Source organism: Scyliorhinus canicula, chromosome 3, assembly GCF_902713615.1.
Source record: "Scyliorhinus canicula chromosome 3, sScyCan1.1, whole genome shotgun sequence".
Taxonomy (NCBI): Eukaryota; Metazoa; Chordata; class Chondrichthyes; order Carcharhiniformes; family Scyliorhinidae; genus Scyliorhinus; species Scyliorhinus canicula.
Window position 1 is genome coordinate 254416518 of NC_052148.1, and position 25149 is coordinate 254441666.

Genomic DNA, 25149 nt, shown 5'->3' on the forward strand with positions numbered 1-25149 from the left:
ACTTAGGAGCATTGCATGTTTTAAAATTTATTTGTGTTTGGAATGAGCTGCAACTTCTATCCAGTGTATTGGTATAAAGGCCTGTGTTTTTTTTGGCTGGCAATTTACAGGAAGGTGAAAGCTCTCTGCCTAGTTTGTTGATATTGTGTGGGGATCATGGAATGTCAGACTCGGGTAGTCATGGAGGATCTTCAAATCATGAAGTGAATACTCCATTGGTTTTGCTCAGTTCAGCTTTCAGAAAAAAAGGTGAGGACCAGAAAGAAGCTTCAAATGACCGTTATAAAAATACTGTTTTAGCATGTTATGCATTATTTTGGTTCTTTAGTTGCTGAGCCTGTCTAGTATTTCTTTTATTTAAATTTTAGAATTCAAAACTTTTTATTCAATGAAAATTCTCTCGACTGTATTCAAACCATGATTGTTCCTCGGCATGGCTGAGATTATAAATGAAAGTAAAATATGACCACATTAATTAGCAAGATTATCTCCAATTCTTTGCATTTTATTGTGTACTTGTGTTGTGTTTGTTACGTTTTGCTAAATACAAATGTGAATTGTCCATTCTTGCATCCAGTCAGAAAAGCATCACCCTAATTAATTTTAAAATCTTTACTGTCACAAGTAGGCTTACATTAACACTGCAATGAAATTACTGTGAAAAGCCCCTAGTCGCCACATTCCGGCACCTGTTCGGGTACACAAAGGGAGAATTCAGAATATCCAAATTACCTAACAGGACGTCTTTCACGATTTGTGGGAGGAAACCGGAGCACCCGGAGGAAACCCACGCAGAATCCGCACAGTCCTATTACCGGCCCACATAGAAGTGGTCCTGAATCATTTTCAGTTCAAATTAATACCTCCTGGATTCAAACCAAATGTAGAACGATGAGATGAATAATTCCTCTCAAACTGCACAGACTGAAAGGGCAGCACGGTAGCATGGTGGTTAGCGTCAATGCTTCACAGCTCCAGGGTCCCAGGTTCAGTTCCTGGCTGGGTCACTGTCTGTGCGGAGTCTGCACATCCTCCCCGTGTGTGCGTGGGTTTCCTCCGGGTGCTCCGGTTTCCTCCCACAGTCCAAAGATGTGCGGGTTAGGTGGATTGGTCATGCTAAATTGCCCGTAGTGTCCTAAAAAGTAAGGTTAAGGGGGGGTTGTTGGGTTACGGGTATAGGGTGGATACGTGGGTTTGAGTAGGGTGATCATTGCTCGGCACAATATCGAGGGCCGAAGGGCCTGTTCTGTGCTGTACTGTTCTATGTTCTATGTAAACAGGGAGAACGTGCAGACTCCGCACAGACAGTGACCCAAGCCGGGAATCGAACCTGGGACCTGGCGCTAATCTTAGCTCTTCCATTTTTAGAGCTCAGAGTGGAGCTGGCAAGCTGAATGAGGCCTGTTTTGTCCTGAGAGCGCCTACCTATTAAACCATCTAAGTTCGTGTTACATCTTAGACCATTTAAATTTATGTAATTTAGGAATAAACGTTCATCCCATCATTCTGCATTCCATTTGAACCCAGAGGTAAAAGCAACATTTTATCACACTATCCCCTTTGTCGCTCTTGTTAACCTTCCCCATTCTACTGATTATCTCCGCAAAGATCTCACTTTCATTTTTTCATTCATTAATACACTGGTTATATTGAAAATTGTAAAGTCAAGGAGTTTCTTTCAAAGAGACAATGAGTATTACTTGTATTACCGGCCCACATAGAAGTGGTCCTGAATCATTTTCAGTTCAAATTAATACCTCCTGGATTCAAACCAAATGTAGAACGATGAGATGAATGATTCCTTTCAAACTGCACAGACTGAAATGATCAAGTCACCTTTTTACTCTGTATTGTATCCAGTTCATTCAGGTCCTTTGTAAACCCTGCCCGATACCAAACCCATATCATTTTGGTTTGAGTTCAATTTGCCCTATTTAGCCCAATTCATTTGCTAAGCATGATTTGATGATCCTTTGGTAACCATTTTTACTGATTTCTTGGTTGTACGTTTTAATAGTTTACACATTTGGAATGGGACTTGAAGCCACACCCTCCCCATTCAGAAGAGACTGCAGCCAAGCAATGTTGTGTAGTTGAACTCATTGTACTGGTTTAAATGTGAGAGCTTATAGATGCAGCAAAACATTGTTGGAAGGAAGTGTGGCAGCCACCTGCAATATAGCTTACACTGTATTCTAGTTATCTTCATTTAGCTAATCTTAACCAAGTTCTTAGTAGTACAACGGTATTGGTTTGTGGGCCCTTCATTATTAAGGATATTATCCTGGACTAAAGTTCAGTCACGACATTTCTTTAATGAAATAAGGCAGAACAAGTTTATTTAATTTTCAGGTAAACTATAGCTATAAACTCTAGTTGTGATTTACTGTCTAACTTAATTTATTTACTTCCTGTATTAAGACTGGATGTGTTACGCACGATAAATTCTTCTTTTAGCTTTTGGTCTTCAGGCTGTTGTCTACATTTTTTTTCTATCTGTCCTTTGTCTCTTGTTTTGTTTGTTCTTGCCTTGTTTTCTATATTTCTCCACCATGTAAATCTGATTGGGAGGCCCTCCTTCCTCCTGGCTTTCATCCAATTAACTGCTCCCTCTCCTCACCATTTTTTTGCCTCATGGTGATTATGTTTTTCGTGAACGAACAGGAGTAGTTTATGTGGCTGTTGTAGCTTACTAGTTTACATAACACCCTTTGTATATGCCACTGTATCTCAAGGCTTTTACATCCTGTTCTTTCTTATCTCATAGAGGTACATTCCATTCTTGCACAAGCAGTTTCTCATAGGCAGCCTTCAAGATCTCTGCTTTTTGCTACAGTAATCAGCAAAACTTGACATCAACTCTCAAAGTTCCTCGATTTGGTACATTTTCTGTACTGTACCCTACGTCTAAGGTTCCCACTTAATTATATTGCCAAGATGAGTTCTAATAATGTTGGATATTAGTTTCTGGTAATAAAATGAGATTTTAACAATTAATATTCTGGTTAATCCCCTAATAATCTTGCAACGAGAAACACAGAAAAACTGGAAAATATGTAAGCAACGTAGTTTAGGATCTTTAGAATTTCCATTGTCCTGTTCAATATCATGGGTCAAATGTAATGGAGGACATTTTCCCCATTTTGTGTGTCAGTTGATGTGGAGAAAATAAACCTTTTTCAAAAGAGTCCTGCTTCCAACTCGTCTCAAACTGGCTCTGTCATGTTCCAGCAGAATGGTAGAGTATAGCTCCATTAAGGATTGTTTCAGAATAACCTTTAAAAATCTTGTTTTATAACATTCACTCTGTAATGATTCTGCTCTTGAGACTGTCACCTAGGCCTGTATCATTTAGAAACTAGCAAAAGCTTTAACTGAGCACACGTTATGCTGAATTATTGAAAAATGTCACTGAATATTAATTCCTCGTAAATCGTAAACCTGGCCCTGGCTCATGAAGGATTCTGTTGCATAGTTTTGCTGATCAGAGTTATGGACTGAAGGTGGCATTCTACTATTACATTACCCTCATTGGGAATAAAATTCTATGGAGATAATGTTTGTACAAGATTACAATTTTAAGATACTTGACAAGATGTTTGTTTCATTTTTCTTATCTAATTTCCAGATTCCTTTGTTGTTTCTGAATATGTGGAGCAGACAGACCTGACTTCCACTTTGGCGTTAGGATTTGGTTTGCCTATTCCACGGAACAATTTGGGGCGCCTCATCCTAACTGTCCTTGAGGAAAAATCTTTGAGGGAAAAACTTAGATATTTACACCTTAATGGATACCAGCTTAGTAAGCTGGTTGAAGAGAGTATTCCAGCGTATGAAAAAGGTAATGTCAGACAACAAGCACTACATTGAATTTTGGGATGAGCCAAACATTGGGTTTCACACCAATTTCTTTATTTTTAAATAAATTTAGAGTACCCAGTTATTTTTTTTCCAAATAAGGGCCAATTCACCTAGCCAGCACATCTTTGTGCTGTGGCGGTGAAACCCATACAGACACGGGGAGAATGTGCAAACTCCACACGGACAGTGGTTTCACACCAATTTCTAAAGATGCTTCTTTTGCGCTTCTTCAATTCGGAGTATTTTGCGTTCCTGGGTTTCATTGGCCCACCTTCAGGGGTCGTGCCCTCAGCAGTCTAGTTCCTAAGCCCAAGAGTTCACTTCCTAAACCCTTCTATCTCTCCACCTTTTCTCTTTTAAGATACTCCTTAAAAGCTACCTCTTTGACAAAGCTTTTGGTTATTGCCTTAATATCTTAGTAGTTTGGTGTAAGACTTTGTCTGATAATGCTCCTATGAACGGTCTTGGGATGTTTCACTATGTTTAAAGGCACTATCAAAATGAAAGTTGTTGAAAATGTCTCTGCGATACGTCACTGTGCCCAGTTGACATACGTTCTAGGTTTATGAAACAATTGGAAGAAATAACAGAAGCTCTCAATGCAATTTTTCAAATTTGTTGGATACACACATTGGGTGTGGGAATAGCAAATGATATTCCGAAAGGAAAGCAGCATAAACGAAAAGAAAAGGAAGAGCTGCAATTATATAGCATTTTTCACAACCACCGGGCATCTCAAAGCTCTGTACAGCCAATGAAATATTTTTGAAGCGTCGTTTCTTTTTCAATATAGGAAATGCGCTAGCCAATATGTGCCCAGCAAACCCCCTGCAAAGAGCAATGTGATAATGACTAGATAATCTATTTTTGTGTGATGTTGATTGAGGGATAAATATTCAAATCACTCCCCTGCTCTTCTTTGAAAATGGTGCCATGGGATGTTTTACATTCACACAGCGTGGGCAGATTGGGCCTCAGTTTAAACTCTCATCCAAAAGTTGGCCTCATTAGAAGTGCAGCATTACCTCAGTACTGAGTACAGTATCAAATCCCTTGACTGTGTACTGAAGCCCTGGATTGGGACATGAATCTGGAACTTTGTGATTCAGAGACAAAAGTACCAGCAACTGAGCCCAGCTGACGCTCTGTAAACTGCAATTATAGACCAGTTCTTCGAATCCCAGCTGTGGATGAACTCTCAAAGTCCATAATTTGAGAACAAGTTAATGTTTACAAGTGCCAACATAAGGCTGTTTAATGTTAAGTTGCATTTAATAAATTAGGTACTGGCCAGGGATTTTACGGCCTCCTCCCACCCGCCAGTATACTATGGTCCCACTGAATAAACAGCAATTTAAATGGTTCGCTGCATCCATTGGATGAGGGGGGGGGGGGGGGGGGGGTAGTGGGGGGGTGATATGCTGTGGCGCAGCCATAAAATCCTGGCCCACAATTTGGTTGATAGCCAAGATCAAAGAGTGTTATTTGGATCGGAGACATTATATCTTGAGATTGGGGCTGTGCCTTTTAGCCTTCCACTCAGCCCATCTTCAGGCTTTCTAGCTGTGGTTTTTTTTTCCCTTGCAGGACAGGAGTGGTTTGCCCCTTCATTTGGCCATAAATTATTATTACGGGAAACTGGGTTGTTGACTACTTTTATTTTGATACCTTGCCACAGCCTGATTAACGTTTTTGTTATTTGCAGATTCTGGGTATGAACTGTTTGGAATAGCACAAAAATCTCATGGTTCGTGGATCAAACTTTACTTGGAAGGTAATACTTCGGAGACTCTTGCAAACCTCGGAAATAAGGTGTTGAGGCAGTATTTGGATGCCTTGAAGTTCATGAGTTCATCACTTTCCAAAATTGTGGCACAGTATGATATGTACTCAATGATTGTGGGAGCAATTATTGTGGTGGAGGTAGGCGTTACTGCACAATATTGATTTATTTTTTCTAACCCACCCTTGTTCCCAATATTTGATTGTTTTACAGTATTATATAGTACGGCGAGAGGATAGTGGCCTATCAGTTAGATTGCAAAGTGTCAGTTTTACAGGCAGGCAGCATGTGTGCACTCTTTCTGTGCTGGAAGTTCACCACCTATCATAATGGTAAAAGCCACTTTGTAAGTATCCAGGACTGACCCCTAAATTAAGCATTAGGCTTTTGGTTTAGGTAGAAAGGTCTGTTTACACCCTCTTTCATAATATTTAAGACGTAAGAAATCCGAACAGGAGTAAGCCTGCTCCACCATTCAATAGGATCGTGGCTGATCCGACATTCCTCACTTCCACTTTCTTGCCCTTTCCCAGTAACCCTAGATTTATTTGCTGATCAAGAATCGTATCTATCTCAGCCTTAAATATACACAAAAAATCTGCCCCAAATATACACAAGGACTCTGCTCCACAGATCTCTGTGGAAGGCAATGTGGCGGCACAGTGGTTAGCACTGCTGCCTCAAAGCTCCAGGGTCCTGGGTTCAATACCAGCCTCGGGTGACTGTGTGGAGTTTGCACTTTCTCCCCATGTCTGTGTGGGTCTCCTCCCACAGTCCACAGATGTGCAGGTTAGGTGTATTGGCCATGATAAATTGCCCCTTAAGTGTCCAAAAAGGTGAAGTGTGGTTACAGGTAGAGGTGTGGGTTTAAGTAGGGTGCTTTTTCCCTCCTAAATGTAATTGACAAAAATCACAAGGCTGTAGCTTCAGATCCCGCTCTTGGGATTTGAGCACACAATGCAGACCAACATTTCAGCACAATGCAGTGGTGAGCACAATTTTCCAAATGAGCTGTTGAGCTGATAACTTTGAGTATCTGTGCCGGTAGGTGATGGAAGTCTTGCAAAACTAACTACAGGACAGCAGGGAGTTTGCTCTCTGTGTTTTAGTCAATTTTTCTCCCTCAACCAACAGCAGTCAGAACAGATATTCTAATCATACAGTTGCCATCAAACTGAAGCTATGCTGCCAACAAAAAAGTAACTGGATGTGGAATGCACCACTTGAAAGAATGACAGAAGCAGATTCAATTGCAAACATTTAGGTAAACATTAGAATCGTAAAATCTCACAACGCAGAGGTGCTTACTTGAAAGAGCTGTCCAGTTAGTGCTGCTCTTTGCTCTTCTCCCAAAGCCTTGCAATCATCTTCGTTTTCTTTTTTAAAAAATTTTATTGAGGCATTTATATATTTACACATCAAACTCAGCCATAAAACAAAACAAGCCAACAGGGCTACAAATAATCGAATCAACTAAATACCTAACACCAACCATCCTGCCTCCCGTTCCCCAACTCCCCCACCTCTTTTTTTTTACCCCCCCTCCCACTCCCCCCTGCTGACATCTTAACTATTCTCAAAGAAGTCGATGAATGGTTGCCACCTCCCTCCACACGACAAGGATACTTTCACCCTTCTCAAAGCTTCCTCCCACATCCCAGCCCCCACCTACCTCCCCAACTCTTCCTCCCACCAAGCTTGAGAAGCTGCCCCCCACGAATAGGTCCCCAAACCGCTCAAACCCCACCCGTTGCCACTTCCGATACCCCCCCCCCCCCCCCCCCCCCCCCCCCCCCCCCCCCCATCCAGCCTCTCCGGAGCACACTTCTGATTCCCGCAAATCGGTGCCCAAACCAAGCCTCCCTCCAGCCTCAGGTGCTGCCGCCATTGTCCCCACACCCTCAGGGCCGTCACCCCACCACCACCGGGCTTGTGGAGTACCTGGCCGGCGAGAAAAGTAAAGGCGCCGTCGCAGTGTCTTTTCAAGAGGCTGCCTCCATCTGTTCCCACAGTGATCCTTTCCCCACTATCCACTTCCTAACCATAGCTATATTCGTCGCCTCGTAGCAATTCATCAAATTTGGGGGATGGTAACCCGCGCCCTCCTCGACCCCGTTCCAGCAGCATCTTCTTCTCCCAGACAAACCCCAAAGTCAGTGCATTCACCCTCCTTAAAAAAAACCTTAAGAATGAAGATTGGGAGAATCATGAACAGAAACAAGAACCTCAGGAGGACCATCATCTTCACCGATTGCATCCGTCCCACCAGCGGAAGCACATCCCACCTCAGTTTTCCTTTTCAAACACGTGTCCAATTGCCTTCTGAAAGTTGCGAATGAATCTGCTTCCAACAGTCTTTCAAGTCCCATTCTGGCAAATATGCAAATTATTTAGCGCAGATTAAAGAATTAGAAGGGCGGCACAGTGGTGCAATGGTTAGCACTGCTGCCTACGGTGCCGAAGATCTGGGTTCGATCCCGGTCCTGGGTCAATGTCTATGTGGAGTTTGCACATTCTCCCCGTGTCTGTATGTCTCTCACCCCCCCAGAACCCAATGGTGTGCAGGGTAGGAGGATTGGCCACACTAAATTGCCCCTTAATAGGAAAAAAATAATTGGGTACTCTAAATTTATTTTTAAGAAAAGTTAAAGAATGATCTTTACGGAGCAGCTTTCTGAGAACAAATCTGAACCACCTCAACTCACACCTGCAGCTGTGCAAGATAGAACTTTGGATTGGATTGGATTTGTTAATTGTCACGTCTACCGAGGTACGTTGAAAAGTATTTTTCTGCGAGCAGCTCAACAGATCATTAAGTACATGAAAAGGAAATAAAAGAAAATAGATAATAGGGCAACACAATTTAACTACATAAACACCGGCATTGGGTGAAGCATACACTGGTGTAGTGTTAATGAGGTCAGTCCGTTAGAGGGTTGTTTAGGAGTCTGGCAGCAACGGGGAAGAAGCTGTTTTTGAGTCTGTTTGTGCGTGTTCGCCACCCGAGCTCCAGAAGTGCAGATGCCTGTATCGATACCAACAGCATGATTATCGTATTAATAGAAATTTGCTTTATGCTCTGTCTTCATGTGGACAATCCATTAGTATCTAACTTGTTATATTTGTTTATATTTTTAGGTTATTTTCCTTCTCATAGTAAGTACTCCAGAGGCACTGGGCAGTACTGCTGAATTTGAAGTACCGCTTTCATCACCATTCTACTCCCTCCTGTTTTACCTGCTGTGCCTGATGTTTGCAGCTATTCATGTTGTTGTATGTACATCGATGAAAACATCTTGCTATTTTTGTAACGTCTCCTGGCTATTGGCTGCGACAGTGATTGCACTGATATCTGCCCTGCAGTGCGTGCTCCTTTCAACTCTTTGGAAGCGTTTTACAACTGGGAAGCCTCAGCATAAAGTGAGTCACTGATGTTGAAATGCATCAGAGGAAGATATCAGCAATTAAACTTAAAACAAATTGAGGTTTAGATATTATGCAAAGGACTGTAATTGCGCATATGTGTGTGTGTGTTTATAGATGAGATCTTCACAAGGTAACATTTGCACCTGAAGCCAAAATTCTTCTAAACTTTGAAAAGCTAGCTACCGCAAATATTTCGATTTTGCTGAATATATATTTTAATCCCACACCATAAAACGGCATGTCCAGAGGAAGTGACTTGTGACTCATGAATGGACTTGCTTGATCAGTCTTCATTTTATTTTGCCCCATTTATTTTTTAAAATAAATTTAGTGTACCCAATTCATTTTTTTTCCAATTAAGGGGCAATTTGCGTGTCCAATCCACCTAGACTGCACATCTTTGGGTTGTGGGGGCAAAACCCACGCAAACACGGGGAGAAAGTGCAAACTCCACATGAACAGTGACCCAGAGCCGGGATCGAACCTGGGACCTCAGCGCCACAAGGCAGCAGGGCTAACCTACTGCGCCCCCGTGCTGCCCACATTTTGCCCCATTTCTGCAGTTGCTGCAGATCTTACAACCTGGAGAATGTGGTCTGAACACTTTCAATAGGAGGTATAGTTCATTCTTTAAAAGATCGGGGGGTGAGCAAGTGCCCAGCTGGTGCTTGGCGGGGGGGGGGGTTTTGGGTCGTGGGGCTGTTTGGGGGGGGGGGGGGATGCTGCTTTGCTGACAGAGGAGGTATCAATTTTGGGGTACCAATTGAGGGTCGGGGGCGGTGGCTCCCTGTGGGGGCGCTCGAGGAAGCGAACGGCATGGGCTTGAGGTTGGCCAAGAAAGGGCGATGGCTAGTCGGCAGGGGTATGGGGGTTAGCCCCCCCATCCAGGCTGATCATGTGGCATGTGAGGGGTTTGAATGGGTTGGTCAAAAGAGCGCGCGTGTTCAGGCATCTAGAGGGGTTAAAGGCAGATGTAGCAATGCTTCAGGAGACGCATTTAAAGCTCGCAGATCACACGAGATTGAGAAAGGGATGGGTAGGCCAGGTGTTCCATTCAGGGCTGGATTCGAAGACCAGAGGGGTAGCAATTCTGATCTGTCCGGGTGTGGCATTCGAGGCTGGGAGAATTGTGGCAGATAAGGGGGGAAGGTATATAATGGTGAGTGGAAAGTGGGTGGGGGTGGGTGGTGTTTGTGAATGTCTATGCTCCAAATTGGGATGATGTGGAATTTATGAGACGCGTGCTATGCAAAATCCCGGATTTAGAGTCACACAACCTGAACATGGGGGGAGACTTTAAACACAGTCATCGACCCCGAGCTGGACTGGTCGAAGTCCCGGACAGGGAAGCGACCAGCAGTGGCTAAGGAACTGAAGGGTTTTATGGAGCAGATGGGGGGGTGGGTGGTTGGATCCCTGGAGGTTCGTGCAGCCGAGAGCGAAGGAGTTCTCTTTCCTTTTCTCCCACGTTCATAAGGTTTATTCCCGCATAGACTTCTTTGTCTTGAGCAGGGCGTTAATCCCAAAGGTGGCGGAGACAGAATACTCAGCGATCACAGTCTCAGACCATGCCCCCCACTGGGTGGACCTGTGGCTTAATGAGGAGAGAGGGCAGCACCCACTCTGGAGACTGGATGTGGGGCTGCTGGCGGATGAAGAGGTTTGCGGGCGGATTAGCAGGAACTTCCAGGATTACCTGGAAACAAACGATATGGGTGAGGTAGCAGTGGCAGCGGTCTGGGAGGCTCTGAAGGCAGTTGTCAGAGGGGAACTCATCTCAATTCGATCCCATAGGGAAAAGAGAAAGAGCTGAGAGGGAGAGACTGGTGGAGGAGATACTCCGAGTGGACAGGAGATACGCGGAGGCCCCCAAGGCAGGGCTACTGAGGGAGCAGCGGAGTCTGCAGGCAGAGTTTGAACTGTTGACCACAGGGAAAGCGGTAGCACAGCTGAGGAAGGCAAGGGGGGAAGTCTATGAGTATGGGGATAAAGCGAGTAGAATGCTGGCACACCAACTGCGAAAGAGGGAAGCGACCAGGGAAATCGGGGGAGTAAAGAATAAGGAGGGTAATATGGTCTTGGATCCGGGGGGGTGAACGGAGTCTTTAAGGAATTCTATAGTAAGCTATGCGAGTCAGAGCCCCCGACAGGAGCGGAAGGGATGAGGCAATTTTTGTACCAGTTGAGGTTTCCAAAGGTGGAAGAGGACCTGGTGGAGGGGCTGGGGGCCCGATTGAATTAGAGGAGATTGTCAAGGGTATAGAGGGCATGCAATCAGGTAAAGCCTCGTGGCTGGATGGTTACCAGGTAGAATTCTATAAGAAATTTCCGGAAATATTGAGCCCACTCCTGATGAGAACCTTCAATGAGGCTGGAGAGAAAGGAACCCTCCCCCCAACAATGTCACAGGCTTTGATCTCACTCATTCGTAAACGAGGGAAGGACCCGGAACATTGCGGGTCATACAGGCCAATTTCGCTTTTAAACGTGGATGCCAAATTGCTAGCTAAGATTCTGGCCACAGAAATTGAGGATTGCGTCCCAGGGGTGATAGAGGAAGACCAGATTGGGTTTGTTAAAGGCAGACAACTCAGTATCAATGTCCGGAGACTTTTGAATATCATTATGATGCCCTCAGAGGGAGGAGAGGCGGAGGTGGTAACAGCGATGGACGCAGAGAAAGCTTTGACCAGGTGGAGTGGGAGTACCTCTGGGAAATGCTGGGGAAGTTCGGGTTTGGTGAGGGCTTTATTAGCTGGGTGAAATTGCTGTACCAGGCGCCTGTAGCAAGTGTATGTACAAACCGGTTGAGGTCGGGGTACTTCGGTACTTCGGGGAACGAAGCAGGGGTGTCCCCTCTCCCCGTTACTATTTGCCGTAGTTATAGAACCACTAGCTATGGCGCTGAGAGCCTCTAGGAACTGGAAGGGACTGGTTCGGGGGGGGGTGATGGAACATCGGGTCTCGCTATACGCGGATGATTTGCTCCTGTACATTTTGGACCCTGTGGAGGGGATGGGGGAAGTTCTGCGGATCCTGAGGTAGTTTTTCAGGGTACAAACTGAACATGGGAAAGAGTGAGTTGTTTGTGATCCAGGCCAAGGGGCAGGAGGAGAGACTGAAAGAGCTGCCGCTCAGGATGGTAGAGAAACGTTTTAGTTACCTGGGTATACAGGTGGCCAGGAAATGGGATGCCTGCACAGGCTCAACCTGACCCGGTTGGTGGAGCAAATGAAAGGGGACTTTAAAAAGTGGGACATGCTCCTGTATTTTCCAACTTTCTAGCCACGACTACAATTCAAAACTACCGCCTTGCCTGTGAAGTGCTTTGGAATACCCTGACGTTGTGAACGCCGTTATGCAAATGCAAGTTTTTTTCTTCTTTCTTAATTGAGCAGTCTGGAAGAAGGGGCCATGAGCACACAGTTAAATTGAAGAAAGTTAGAATATTTGGCAAGAGAATTTGTTGCAGCTGCGGAATTTACTTTTTGGTTTTCGGTTGAAGCGAAAATGAAGTTAACTTTCAAGTTCAGATTGGGTTGGTGGCTCCAGGGAAAGGGGAACAAGATTGTGCAATGATTTGCTCGTGTGAAGGCTGAATGCCTGCTTGGACCAAATGTTCTGTATTGGTGCTGACATTTCATTATGTTAAAACCTCCTCTGTAGCTGCCGTAGCATTTTTGCTTTTATTGCATTTGAGAGATTTAACATTAGTGTTCACTCTTCGTTGCAATAAGTAGTCCAACATTCCTTACCGGTACTTCATATACTTGAGTTGGCAGCATTAATGTTTTGGATCAGTTATAGGGCAGTTATTTGAATGTGAGTAGGATGTGAATCATGCAATGTGTTATATTGATTGATTGATTGATATTTATTGTCACATGTACCGAAGTACAGTGAAAAGTATTGTTCTGCGGCCAAGGAACGTACTCAGTACATACATAGTAGACAAAGGAATAATTGACAGAGGACATTGTCAAATGGTACATCAACAAATAGTGATTGGTTACAGTGTGGAACAAGGGCCAAACAAGCAATACATGAGCAAGAGCAGCAAAGGGCATCGTGAATATTGTTCTTACAGGGAACAGATTAGTCTGAGGGAGGGTCATTGAGTCTAGTAGCCATCAGGTGTTGAATAAATTCAGTTAACCCCACGGTTCAGCTATTTCCATTTGAGATTATTTACTGTTCCTACTTTAATTCTATTTTAATGAAGCCTGACGATTGACTGAATTTGTTGAAATTGACTGAATTATTTCTGATTTCTGCCGTTACAGATTACCACGAAAAGCAGTGGCAATTGTTGAACAAATCCATGAAAGGTTTACTGTTAAGTTCTTGTTAACTAGTACTATGTTTTCTTTCCCGAACAGAGTTGCACAACAGTTGATTCTAACTGGTCTGAGCTAGATCTGCTTCTATTACTTGGGACTTTTGGACATACTCTGAGCTTCGGTTCCAGCAGTTTTATTGAAGAAGAACATCAAACATGGTACTTTCTACTCAACACGCTTTTGTTAGTGCTCTTCCAAGATGTCTGCAGGAAATATTTTGCAGCCAGTGACCCCAAAGGGAAACCAAACCAAAGCGGGAAACCGGAAGACACTTACTGCAATGAACGGCAGACCACTATCCAAGACTTACTCGGAACTTCCTCTTGTGACCAAGGAGATGATAAATCCAAAGCTTACATACGATCAGGTGGAAGCTGCGAAAAGTGGTTGGCCTTATCGAGCCCCTGGGTTATCCTTGTATTTTGCCGAGTACTCCGCTGCCTGAACCAGACTGGCATCAAATGGGCTCACAAACCAGACTATGGCCACTGGCTGACAAGGTAGACACACATATAGGATTGTATCTCGATTCTTACTTCATTTTGATTATTATGATTCAGGGTTTAGAGAACACCAAAGTATATCATGGAATTCACCTAACCCACAACTTTTAATAGATTTTGGTTATGGGGAGCACAAGGGCTTTACAGGTGTGATGCAACAGAGATCTAAAGTATTTTAAAACAAAAACAATGTTTATAGTATGAATTCAGTTAACATTTTATAAGCACACAGTAAACATATCACCGACTAACAACACAGATACCCTGCCCAAAAGATACAGTACTCTATAGGTAACCCATAGTAACTTTCCTAACACCATAAGTCGAAGACCCTTTTTAACAAAGACAGTAGGTTTGCATTCCTTACAGAAACCGGTATTACTTGGAAATCCTCAAGTGATCTGGAGGCATTCTTTAGCATGTAGAGAGAGAAGCCAAAATACACCTCCTTGGTTTGAATGCAGCTCTCCAACTGAAAACAAAACTAAAGCTACAAAACAGCTTCCAGCTCAAAACAAAAGTAAAAAGCAGAGCCAGAGCCCAGCTCCACCCACACACTGACATCACTGTAGCCACTTGAGAAGACAAACATTTCTTAGTGACATTCCCATGGCATGAAATAAAACATTGAAATTATGTCAGAGTGTCAGCTGTGGTTCAGTTGGTAGCACTGTCGCTTCTGAGTCACAAGGTTCAGAGCTCGGCCCACCCCAGATCTGAGCAAAAGACTCACCGCTGATATTCTAGTGCTGCACTGTTAGCGCTGCTGCCTTTTGGATGATGGGGTAAACCAAGGCCCCATCTGCCTGCTATAGTGGATGTAAACAGTTTGCCTCGTATCGCCAGGGATCTGGGTACAATTCTGATCTTAGGTGCCTGTGTGGAGTTTGCACGTTCTCCCCGTGTGTGCGTGGGTTTCCTCCGGGTGCTCCGATTTCCTTCCACAGTCCAAAGATGTGCAAGTTACATGTGGTTATGGAGTAGGCATCGGTAAGGTGCTCTTTCAGAGGGCTGGTGTAGACTTGATGGGCTGAATGGCCTCTTGCTGCCCTGTAGGAACTTTATGATTCCATGAGCATGGGGAGTTATCCCTAGTGTCCTGACCAATATTTATCTTTCAATCATCATCACAAAAATAGATTATCTAGTCATTATCACGTTACAGTTTGGTGCTGTGTTTCTTACATTGCAGCACTGATTATACTTCAAAAATAGATGTACTTCATTGGGTGTAAAATACTTTGGAACAACCTCTGGGTGTGAAAAGCATTATATATGCGCGTCTTTATTTTTTTCATTTCCTTTTTGTAATGAATCTTTCAAAATAATTTAATTGAGAACCTGGTTATTTTAGCTCAAAACTCAGGATATTAATACAGTAGAAATTTGGTTATAATTTTTGACTTGCCAGCAACCCAGTAATTACTACAACTTTAGCACATGCTAACTCTCCAAGTGTGTAGCTGCTCAGTTTATAAGCAACACTTTAAGCAACTGATTAATCATAGAATCACATAGGATTTACAACCTGGAAACAGGCTGAAACGACCCATGTTGGTTGTTGAACAACAGTCCTAATTCCAAGTAACTGTCCTGTTCCCATAGCCCTTTATTCCCCTTCAACAGCCTATCTAAAGCACCACTGAATATTAAAATGGCTGTTTAAGTCACTAACTTTGCATATGCATAACCACAGTATCAGAACTCTGTGAAAATAAAGGTTATTCTGCTCTCTATCCTAAATATCTTCTATTTAAACTTGACAGCCCATTTATTGAGACCCTATGTCACTGTGACCGTCACCAATAGCTATTTCAAAAACATTTGAGATACCTGTGCTATCGTTCCTACAATGTGCAGTATTTTGCATTTCTCTATCTTGTATTTCATCTGCATTGCTCTGCCCACATACCTATTGTGTCACTTCATTATCAGTTATAAGTTGCCGCCTCCAGTACCACTGTTCCTTCTAGTTTGGTATCAGATTTGACTGGTTCATGATGGATGTCTAAAGTTCAAATCATATGTAAATTAGAAACTGCAATCGATGCCTGAACACCCAGTTCAGTACCCCCAACTTCTTTTCCCTTGACCCCATTTTCGTCTCCTCCATTCCAATGTTACTCATTGTCTACCATTCCCAGACAATTTCTTATCCAACTCAACCATATTACCCATAGTTTTGATCCTATCTCCATATAGGCCCGTATCATCCTGGCTCCCCTGTGTTGGATTTGGGAAGTACCCAAAAGGTGCGCTGGGAATCCCTCTTGGAGGTTCCCAGGTAAGGGTTTACCTGGCGATTGTCCAGGAGGGCTAATTTCTCCATGACAATTGCGCTGTGCTGGGAACCATCCAACAAATCGATGTACCGCTCTTCTCCCAACCCCTCCCCAAAATGTCCGACTCCTCCCCAAAATGTCCAACTGTCATTTGCCCAAAGGCTGGCTCCTCCCCCATTGCCCGACTGCCCACTCCACCGATCACTGTTGTCCGACCGCCACTCCCCCTCCACCACCAATGTCCAAACCCCACCCCACATCCCATTCACTTACATTAGATATTTACCTTCTCCCTGGTCTGTTATTTTCTTTAGGACATTTAAACTAGTGCCATAAAAAAGGAGTGCGTTGTCCTTTGTTTTGTTCCTTTTACACCCTCGCTGCCTCAATCTCACCCAGCCTGAATCAGCAAGGTTGGGCGAGACAGGCGATTTGGTATTTTAGCGCAGGTATATCGGTATGGAGTGGCAATCTGCCTTTGATTGCCACTCCGAGGAAGTTACAGCCTTCAATGCAGAACTTTGTTCAGTGTCTTTGAAAATCAAAGGGCAATATGTTATGAGGCTTACTGCAGTTTACACAGGCTGTTGTTTCCTCAAAAAGAGTGGAGAAGATTAGTCAGGTAAGTTCTTTGGTTTCTGTATCCATACAATTTAGTTAAATTAATTATAGTTTGTGGATGGCATTGGGTTTATATTAAAATAAAGCTAATCATTTTTGGTAGTTTCATTAATTGTAAAAATGTCAGAAAGGTTTCTCCAATTCTTTCTAACACATAATTTTAAATATTGTATGTTACGTAATGGTTCATTCTGACCAGGGTCTTGATAATTATAAATGTTCATGCTGAAAACCATGGGTGGGATTCTCTGACTCCCCGACGGCAGCTGCTGGATTCTCAGGCGCTGGTTTTTCGGTGGGGGTGGGAATCGCGTTGTGCCGGTCGGGGGACCTTGGCAGCGGCCCCCTCTCCGGCGATTCTCCTCCCGCGATGGGCCAAGTGGCCGCCTGTTTTATGCCAGTCCCGCCAGCATATATTACACCAGGTCCATACCGGTGGGACCTGGCTCTGCGGGTAGCCTGTGGAGTCCTCGTGGGGGGGGGGGAGTCTGGCCCCAGGGGAGGCCCCAACGGTGGCCTGGCCCGCGATCGGGGCCCACCGATCCGCGGGCGGGTCTGTGCAATGGGGGCACTCTTTCCCTCCGCGCCGGCTGGTGTAACAGTACGCCATGGCTGGCGCAGAGAAGAACCTCCCCTGCGCATGCGCTGGGATGATTCCAGTACACGCTGGTGCTCCCGCGCATGCACAACTTGCGCCGGCCGGCAGAGGCCCTTCGGCGCTGGTTGGCGCAGCGCCAAGCCCTTTGGCGCCGGCTGTGCCAACCCCACCGGCTCCAGCCTAGACCCTGAAGGTGCGGAGGATTCCGCATCTTCCGGCCGGCCTGACACCGGAGTGGTTCACGCCACTCCTCGACGCCAGTAGGCCCGCCCCGCCAGGTATCGGAGAATCCCACCCCATATTTTCAAGCACACACTTTTAAACTTAGATGAAAAGAAGTAAAACAATAATTACATGTTTAAACGGCAATAATCAAGTTCTGAAGGAATGGGACTCCACAAATGTAAAGATCATTTTCAGTGCCAGAGAGGAGGTTTGGTAGTAATTCAGGCTTATCACGGCATTAGTAAATGACTTGCGCTGGAATGGACAAGCCTTTTCTGGTACGTTTAGTGGCATCTGTCATGTCAGTACCACAACTTTGCACCTGTCCATGTATCTCAATGCTGAGATACTGTTCTGAGGGGAAAGCCTAGTTGTGTCATAAAGTTAAAGTAGTTTCAAAAATATGAAATGAGGTGACGGTGGATATTTTACTTTGATGACTTGTTTTACAGATGTTGATTGATTATTGATTTCATGTGCTTTTTTTTATTTGCAGCTCCAGTCATAGAATTGAACTCTCCATACTGACAGCAATATTCCTATTTTGATCTTTATTTTGGTTCAGCGGACATGCTCCACTGTATCCAAAGCAGCATTGGCATTAGGGTTGGTGGGAATTTACTGCTATCGTGCAGCAATTGGCAATGTAACGTTTCCATGGAAGCCAGATGAACATGACATTTCAAAGTAAGTACTTTGATAACCTGACTGAGCAATTGTCGCATTTGTTGAGTTTGATATCACAACTTAAACATTGAATTTGAAAAACACAGAGGTTCGCCATATTAGATATATTAAACCAACTTACCACCTTGCTTGCCTGCCATTACACCACCTGCCACATCTATTCCAACCACCTATTCACTCACCCATTCACTAGCATTGATCCATTCACCTATTTATTAATATTCACACTAAACCTGAAATATGGCAGCTAGTATTGTAAAAAGTGGGGGGGGGGGGGGGGGGGGGAAGGGGAAAGAGGAGGGGAAAGAGGAGGGGAAAGAGGAGGGGAAAGAGGAGGGGAAAGAGGAGGGGAAAGAGGAGGGGGAGTACCCCTAATGCCACATTGCCGTGATGGAGCTCTTGGAGGGATGCTTTACTCTGTATTTCTGCTACAGCTGACGATCCACCAAGATACGCAAAGCAGTGTTAAAGTGGGATTATGTTGGAGTTGTAATCTGAAGATCCCAGCCCATGTGTTGTAACTGTTATTACTCATCACCTAAGGTTGTGTTTCATGCAGCTGTGTTGTAAAGACTGTATTGCTTTTGCCCCTTCTGTCTCATTCAAGATGTCTAAAATCACGGAAGGCTTAGTTAGAGAGAATCTGTTTCCATGGAATCATAGAATCCCTACAGTGCAGAAAAAGGCTATTCGCTCCATCGAGTCTGCATCGACCCTCAAGAGCACCTCACCCAGGCCCACTCCCCACCCCATTACCCATAATCCCACCTAGCCACATCTTTGTACACTGAGGGGCAATTTATCATGGCCAATCGACTTACCTGCACATCTTTAGACTGTGGAGGGAAACCGGAGCATCCGGAGGAAACCCATGCAGACACGAGGAGAAAGTGCAAACTCCATACAGGCAGTAACCCAAGGCCAGAATCGAACCCGGGTCCCTGGTGGTATGGGGCAGCAGTGCTAACCATTGTGCACACCCTGTGGCTTTAGTCCAATGGCTAACGGGTCAATATGGAGTGGGCACAGTTTGGAAGAAATTGGCACAGGAACCTGAGGTAACATGAGGAAAAACTACACATTGAATGGTCAAGATTGGAGTGCATTGCCCTTTGGGGTAATAGAAACAGACAAATACTGGAGAAATAAATTGCAGTGTTATGGGGAAAGAGCAAGAGAGTCGGTCTGACTGGATTGCTCTTCAAAAGAGCTGCTGCAGACTAAGACACACATTCAATCATGTATGGTTCAGAAGGAGGCCATTTGGCCCATCAGTGGGCTGAATTACTTATCATGCTGTACTGTTCAATGATTCTTATGGTTCATGTGGCAAATATAATCATTTTTACTTTGTTTTTGTTAGGGGGATTACTGAAGCCCGTTTTGTTTACGTGTTTATTCTTGGCATCCTTTTCACGGGAGTCAAAGACCTGTTGAAATCTGCATTTGCTTCCCCTGACACGACGACAAACAGTAGAGGACTCTGGGAAATGTACAATGGACTTGTGCTCTTGGCCGCATTGCTTCTTCGCCCTCACAACTTGCCAGTGTTGTTGTTTACCCTTGCGGTTCAAATGATTTTGACCAGATTTATATGGAGGATATTAGATTATGATGCAGCACAAATTACCATCATCTATTACTGGTTTGCCCAGGCCTCGTTTTACTTTCAGGTACCTCTTTTTCTTCCCGCCTGCTTTTTTTTTGTTTTTTTGTTAGCATTGTTTAGTTCTGAAGTTTAATTTCCAGCAAAGGATTAAGCTGTTTAAACCCAGTAAGATGTACAGCAACTAACGACAGAGTTTTGCAATCATTAGCACTCTTGGAACTATCGGCAATCTCAAAAACATTTGACTTGAGAAATGCAAAACTATTTTGACTAAACCAACTTCTTCTTTAAGGCTTTTGTTGTCTCCTTTCAGTGAGTTGTCCTCAGCTGATTAAAATATCGCAGGCTGCTTGTCAATATCTATCAAATCCAAAGATTATTTGGTGCCCAGTCTGGTGGCTTCTGTGCATTCCTCAATACCAGTCAACGTGGAGAGCCGCGTTCCAGTCAGATTCCTGATGGTGCAATCCGTTCTGCATTTCCAAGATTTGTTTCAGTGGGTGGCGATCACTTATCTATGCCAGTAATGCATTGGGAGACATAACAGGAGCTGTCTTTCCACTTGTGTCTTCAGAAAAAGCCAAATGTGCGGTTCTAAGATAAATTGTGTTTATGAGATTATAAGCTACACACAAAACAGAAACTACCTTCTATTATGAAAGCTTGAATCAGCTATGAAACGTCCTGAAGGTCTGGGATAAACTACGGAATGCGCAACGGATGCTAAAGATCACAAAGTAGTCCTCAGTACAAACAGGAAACTGAAAACAATCGTGCTCACAATCGCATGGCCTCTCTAACATTGTCCAGTATATTCACCCACTGCCATCATGTTCTCCCAAGCACAGTGACTTCAGGGTTCAATTTTCTGGTGCTGCGCAGGATGTTGAGCAACATTTCTGATTTGTGCACCTTACTCTTGGTTTCTATTAACGTGCATCACATCAGTATTCCAAGCTTTCTGTGGGCGAAAGTTTCATGGCCGTACGCATTTACACCTAGTTAGCCTTAAGCCAGTAAAACAGACAAACATATCTGGAAGGAAGTTGAAGCTGCACAAAAAAACCCAGGGAACTAACCTTCTACTCCAGTCGTACCGGCTATAGATGCCTTGAATGTCTGAGCTGATTTTTCAGCCTTTTCGAAGATGCTGTTGTCAGAAAATTCTGAAAAATCTATTCATTTGATACAAAATTGAGTCATGAATATGAAGGTTGTATTAAAGAATCCAGTCCTCCTTCTGTTCCTAACAACACCTACCCAAGTCTTGCAGATTGGAGTTTCTCTGGGGTCTGCACACAATTTTGCTAATATATCAATATGTATCCATCATCTTCAGCTTTCCTTTCATTTTTTAATATTACACATGATACACATAGAACAGTACAGCACAGTACATGCCCTTCAGCCCACGATGTTGTGCCGACCATTTATCCTAATCTAAGATCAACCTAACCTACACCCCTTCAATTTACTGCTGTCCATATGTCTGTCCAAGAGTCTCTTAATTGTCCCTAATGACTCAAACTTCACCACCTCATGCACCCACCACTCTGTGTAAAGACCCTATCTCTGACATCTCCCCTATACCTTCCTCCAATCACCTTAAAATTACGTCCCCTCGTGACAGCCATTTCTGCCCTGGGGAAAAGTCTCTGGCTATCCACTCTATCCATGCCTCTAATCACCTTGTACACCTCTATCAAGTCACCTCTCTTCATGGAAAAAATCCCCAACTCTTTCAGTGTAGTGGTCAGGCATCAAAATTCAAACTTGTAAAACTCAGTGGTATATTTGAGCAGATTGTGACCATGACTTCCAGATTGTGACCATGACTTCTTTACATTGATATGTGCTGGGGTGACTTTAACAGTGGAGAAAGAGGGGAGTATTCGTTGTGACTCACTTCTCTTGAGGTTGAATGTAGGACTTGCACCCCTCAGGGACCGGAAGTCCCGTTCATGACAATTGCTGACCAATCTGAAACAGTTGTGGCCACTGCTGGCACTATAAGAAGTCCTGAAAAGAACAGCAGATGACTCGCAGACTTGACGGAAACATGGGCATTTTGGTCAGGCAGGGATTGGAGACCTCAGCTAGGGTGTGTGGAAGGTTGGGTTTTAGACGCCAGGTGGAGGAGACACAAAAAGCCTTTAGCCAGTGTAACAAAACCAGACAGACTGGCCACCTTTCGCAGTCACATAACTCATAGCGGCAGAATTGGAATGGGATCGTATAAGTGCCAATTATTTGGCTGCTAAAAGGCCTCACTAGATCTCTCGGTCAGAGACTGCCTTATGCCTTAACCGTCACCCCCATAATTTAAGGAACAGAACAGGTGCGGGCAGGAAGGTGGTGGACTAGCTATCTATTTAATTTACCAGCAACCCCCTTCCCAAGTCTCCAAATACACCTGCAGGGGCTGTAAAAATGCACCACATTGAAATAGTGCACTGACCACTGATCAAATTTTTAAATCTTTGAGTAATGCCTTGGAAACCAACCAGGATATTTCAGTGTATTGAAAGCCGACAACATTTCCAACTGCCCTGGGCCATCTGGGGTTTAATACTGCAAGAGAAAACTTATTTGTATTATTCAGTCATTTAAAAAATTTTGTTATTCCCATCAGTTGAATTGTGGGACCTATGACTACCCGTTCTTGATGCTCTCGTGCACATAATTGTCTTTCATTTTTGGATGGTCAGATGGGACATCTTACTACAATTTTATGATGCTTGCTTTTTGTGTCTGCTCTCACTATGGCAGTCCATAATATTGGAGAGGTGACTTAGAAATCAGATATGCAAAATCTTGAATTTTATCAAATCCTTATTTTCTCTCCAGGGGAATTCCAACAGCATTGCCACAGTGGATATATCAGCTGGATTTGTGGGGTTGGAGAACTATGTGGAACTGCCAGCGGTCTTCCTTACACTATTCAGCACTTATATAGGTCCACTGCTGTGGGCTCTGCACCTTACCTGTTACGTCAGCTCAGAAAGAAGCAGGTAATGACTGTTTAGCATTTTGCCCCTGGTATCAATGATGAGGAAAGCGTCACTCTCTCATAGCCCCAAATGAGAACTTTATAAACTTGTTTCAATCCAGTAATCAAACTCGATGTCCAAATCTCTGGTGCCTTAATCCGCACCAAATCCCATCACTCTTGGCCCATTGATCTTCAGGAGCTTCTGGTTAAACAGCTTCATTAAAAAAATTCTCATCTCTATCTAAATTTAACATTAGAGTCCGCTCACCCCTTAAGTACACAATTTCAAGATTCATTCTATAATGGTTGCTGCACAAGGTATAGCTATGTTCTTTCACAATGGTCTCTTCATAATTGACTCGGGATGCCTAAAAAATGTAATTAGGACTAATGTTACCCTCTTCATCTGGTGCTTTATTGCTATGGTTCACTCAGGCCACTAGTGAGAAAGGAGGACAACTATTACTTTCTCAGTGTTGATCACTGCATAGTGAGTTGAACTTCTTTGTCCAAGAGAAAATCCCCCAGTGCCTTGAGCTATACCTGATGCAAAGAAAGATACTACAGCTGTCAGAGCCTAGTCATCACAGCCCCAGAACATTAAGATATAACGAAAAGTTATATCGGTAAAAGTGACCATGAAGCCGTTGGTTTACTAAGTCCTTTTGGAGGAAGAAACCTGCCATGCTTACCTGGTCTGGCCTATGGGACTCCAAATCCACACCAGCATGGTGGACTTTCAACTCTCCTCTGAAGCCACTCAGTAGTAGCTTGCAGTAATTCAAGAAGGCCACAGACTTTTCAGAACCACTAGGGAGGGCACTCAATGTCAATCCTGTCAATGGCACCTGCAGCCTGAGAATTAATAAAATCTTTGCTGGACTTGTTTAATTCGCAACAATTTCATGCAATTACTCAGCATAATATGCATGTCCTGTGCAGAGCAAGTGTTTCACTTTGTGTTGTAATTTAAGACATGGTTCCCCTGTACTTACTGTTTCATAACATGAGACATATGAGCACTTCACTAATGAATGGCTGACTGGGGTGGCACGGTAGCGCAGTGGTTAACACTGCTGCCTACGGCGCTGAGGACCCTGGCTTCGATCCTGGGTCACTGTGGAGTTTGCACATTCTCCCCGATTCTGCGTGGATTTTACCCCCACAACGCAAAGATGTACAGATTAGATGGATAGGCCACACTAAATTGCCCCTTAATTGGAAAAAAATAATTGCGTACTCTAAATTTTTTTTTAATGAATGGCTGACTGTTTCTGTTTAAAAGAACTTCACTGTATGTTACCTTATTCTTGTTGGTTTTCTACTTTTACTATTATTTAAGTTCTTGAAGTAAAGGAGAATAAATGCTTGTAATAAAATAGGGTGTACAGCTTTAGTTAATCTAGTACTAAATGAGCTGAGCAGGTTGAAGTTTTGAACAACTGTTCATGTTTGGATTCTATCTGAGACATTGAAGCATTGACACTAATTACTTCTTGTCTCAGGTATTCTTCTGCAGCAGTGGGACACAGCTGTTACTGTTTTGTTCTATTACGAGCAATTCCAGCTTCAGTTTATATTATTCTGGTTACCTCACTACGCTATCATCTATTTGTCTGGAGTGTTTTCTCACCAAAGTTGCTCTACGAAGGTATGCACACACTTGTAACAGCAGCAGCCGGCGTCATGTTCACAGCAATGGATCAGAAACGAATGATAACATAATCTTACCAAACTGAGCAATGGACTGCGTTCACACTTTTGTGTGTGTGTTTGTAAAAAAAAAAAATGTCAAAATCTGTAATGTAACTAATTCTTGTGCAAGAGTTGGGATTGGTGGAATGTGTGTGAAATTCTGTAATGTATAATTCTTACAAATTCCCTCGGGGTGCAGATTTCAAGCGGGTAAAATAAATCTTGGCCAAGAGTGAATCAGCGGTTTGTTTTGCATTCAAGGAAAAAATGGGTTGTTGATTCATTATCACTCATTTTCTGCTACTGCCCAAGATGAGTCTCGCTCCCCTCGAGTTATAGAATGGTCTGCTTCTGTGCTGACACATTTGACTCATTTATGCAGATTTCAATTTTCATATGAGCCACAGGATTTAATTCCACTCCTTTTGCTCCCCACATCCTGCAGTACACCTTGTTTTCGAGCAACTATTTAATTGGAAAAACTCAATTATGGACACTGCTTCAACAGGAGTTTTTGCAGGAAATTC

The 25149-nt window shown here is 43.7% G+C and overlaps 1 protein-coding gene across 1 annotated transcript in view; it reads left to right on the plus strand.

Annotated features, from left to right (window-relative positions):
* Positions 1-24716, plus strand: part of pigg (phosphatidylinositol glycan anchor biosynthesis class G) — a 35317-nt gene extending 10601 nt beyond the window's left edge. Inside the window, 10 exon segments of the mRNA XM_038792587.1 lie at positions 111-249; positions 3629-3841; positions 5567-5784; positions 8783-9064; positions 13450-13910; positions 18136-18179; positions 18182-18326; positions 19690-19999; positions 22783-22946; positions 24433-24716. Of these exon segments, the coding sequence (XP_038648515.1) occupies positions 111-249; positions 3629-3841; positions 5567-5784; positions 8783-9064; positions 13450-13910; positions 18136-18179; positions 18182-18326; positions 19690-19999; positions 22783-22946; positions 24433-24652 (2196 nt within the window). The 3' untranslated portion in view covers positions 24653-24716.
* The last annotated feature ends 433 nt before the right edge of the window (positions 24717-25149 follow it).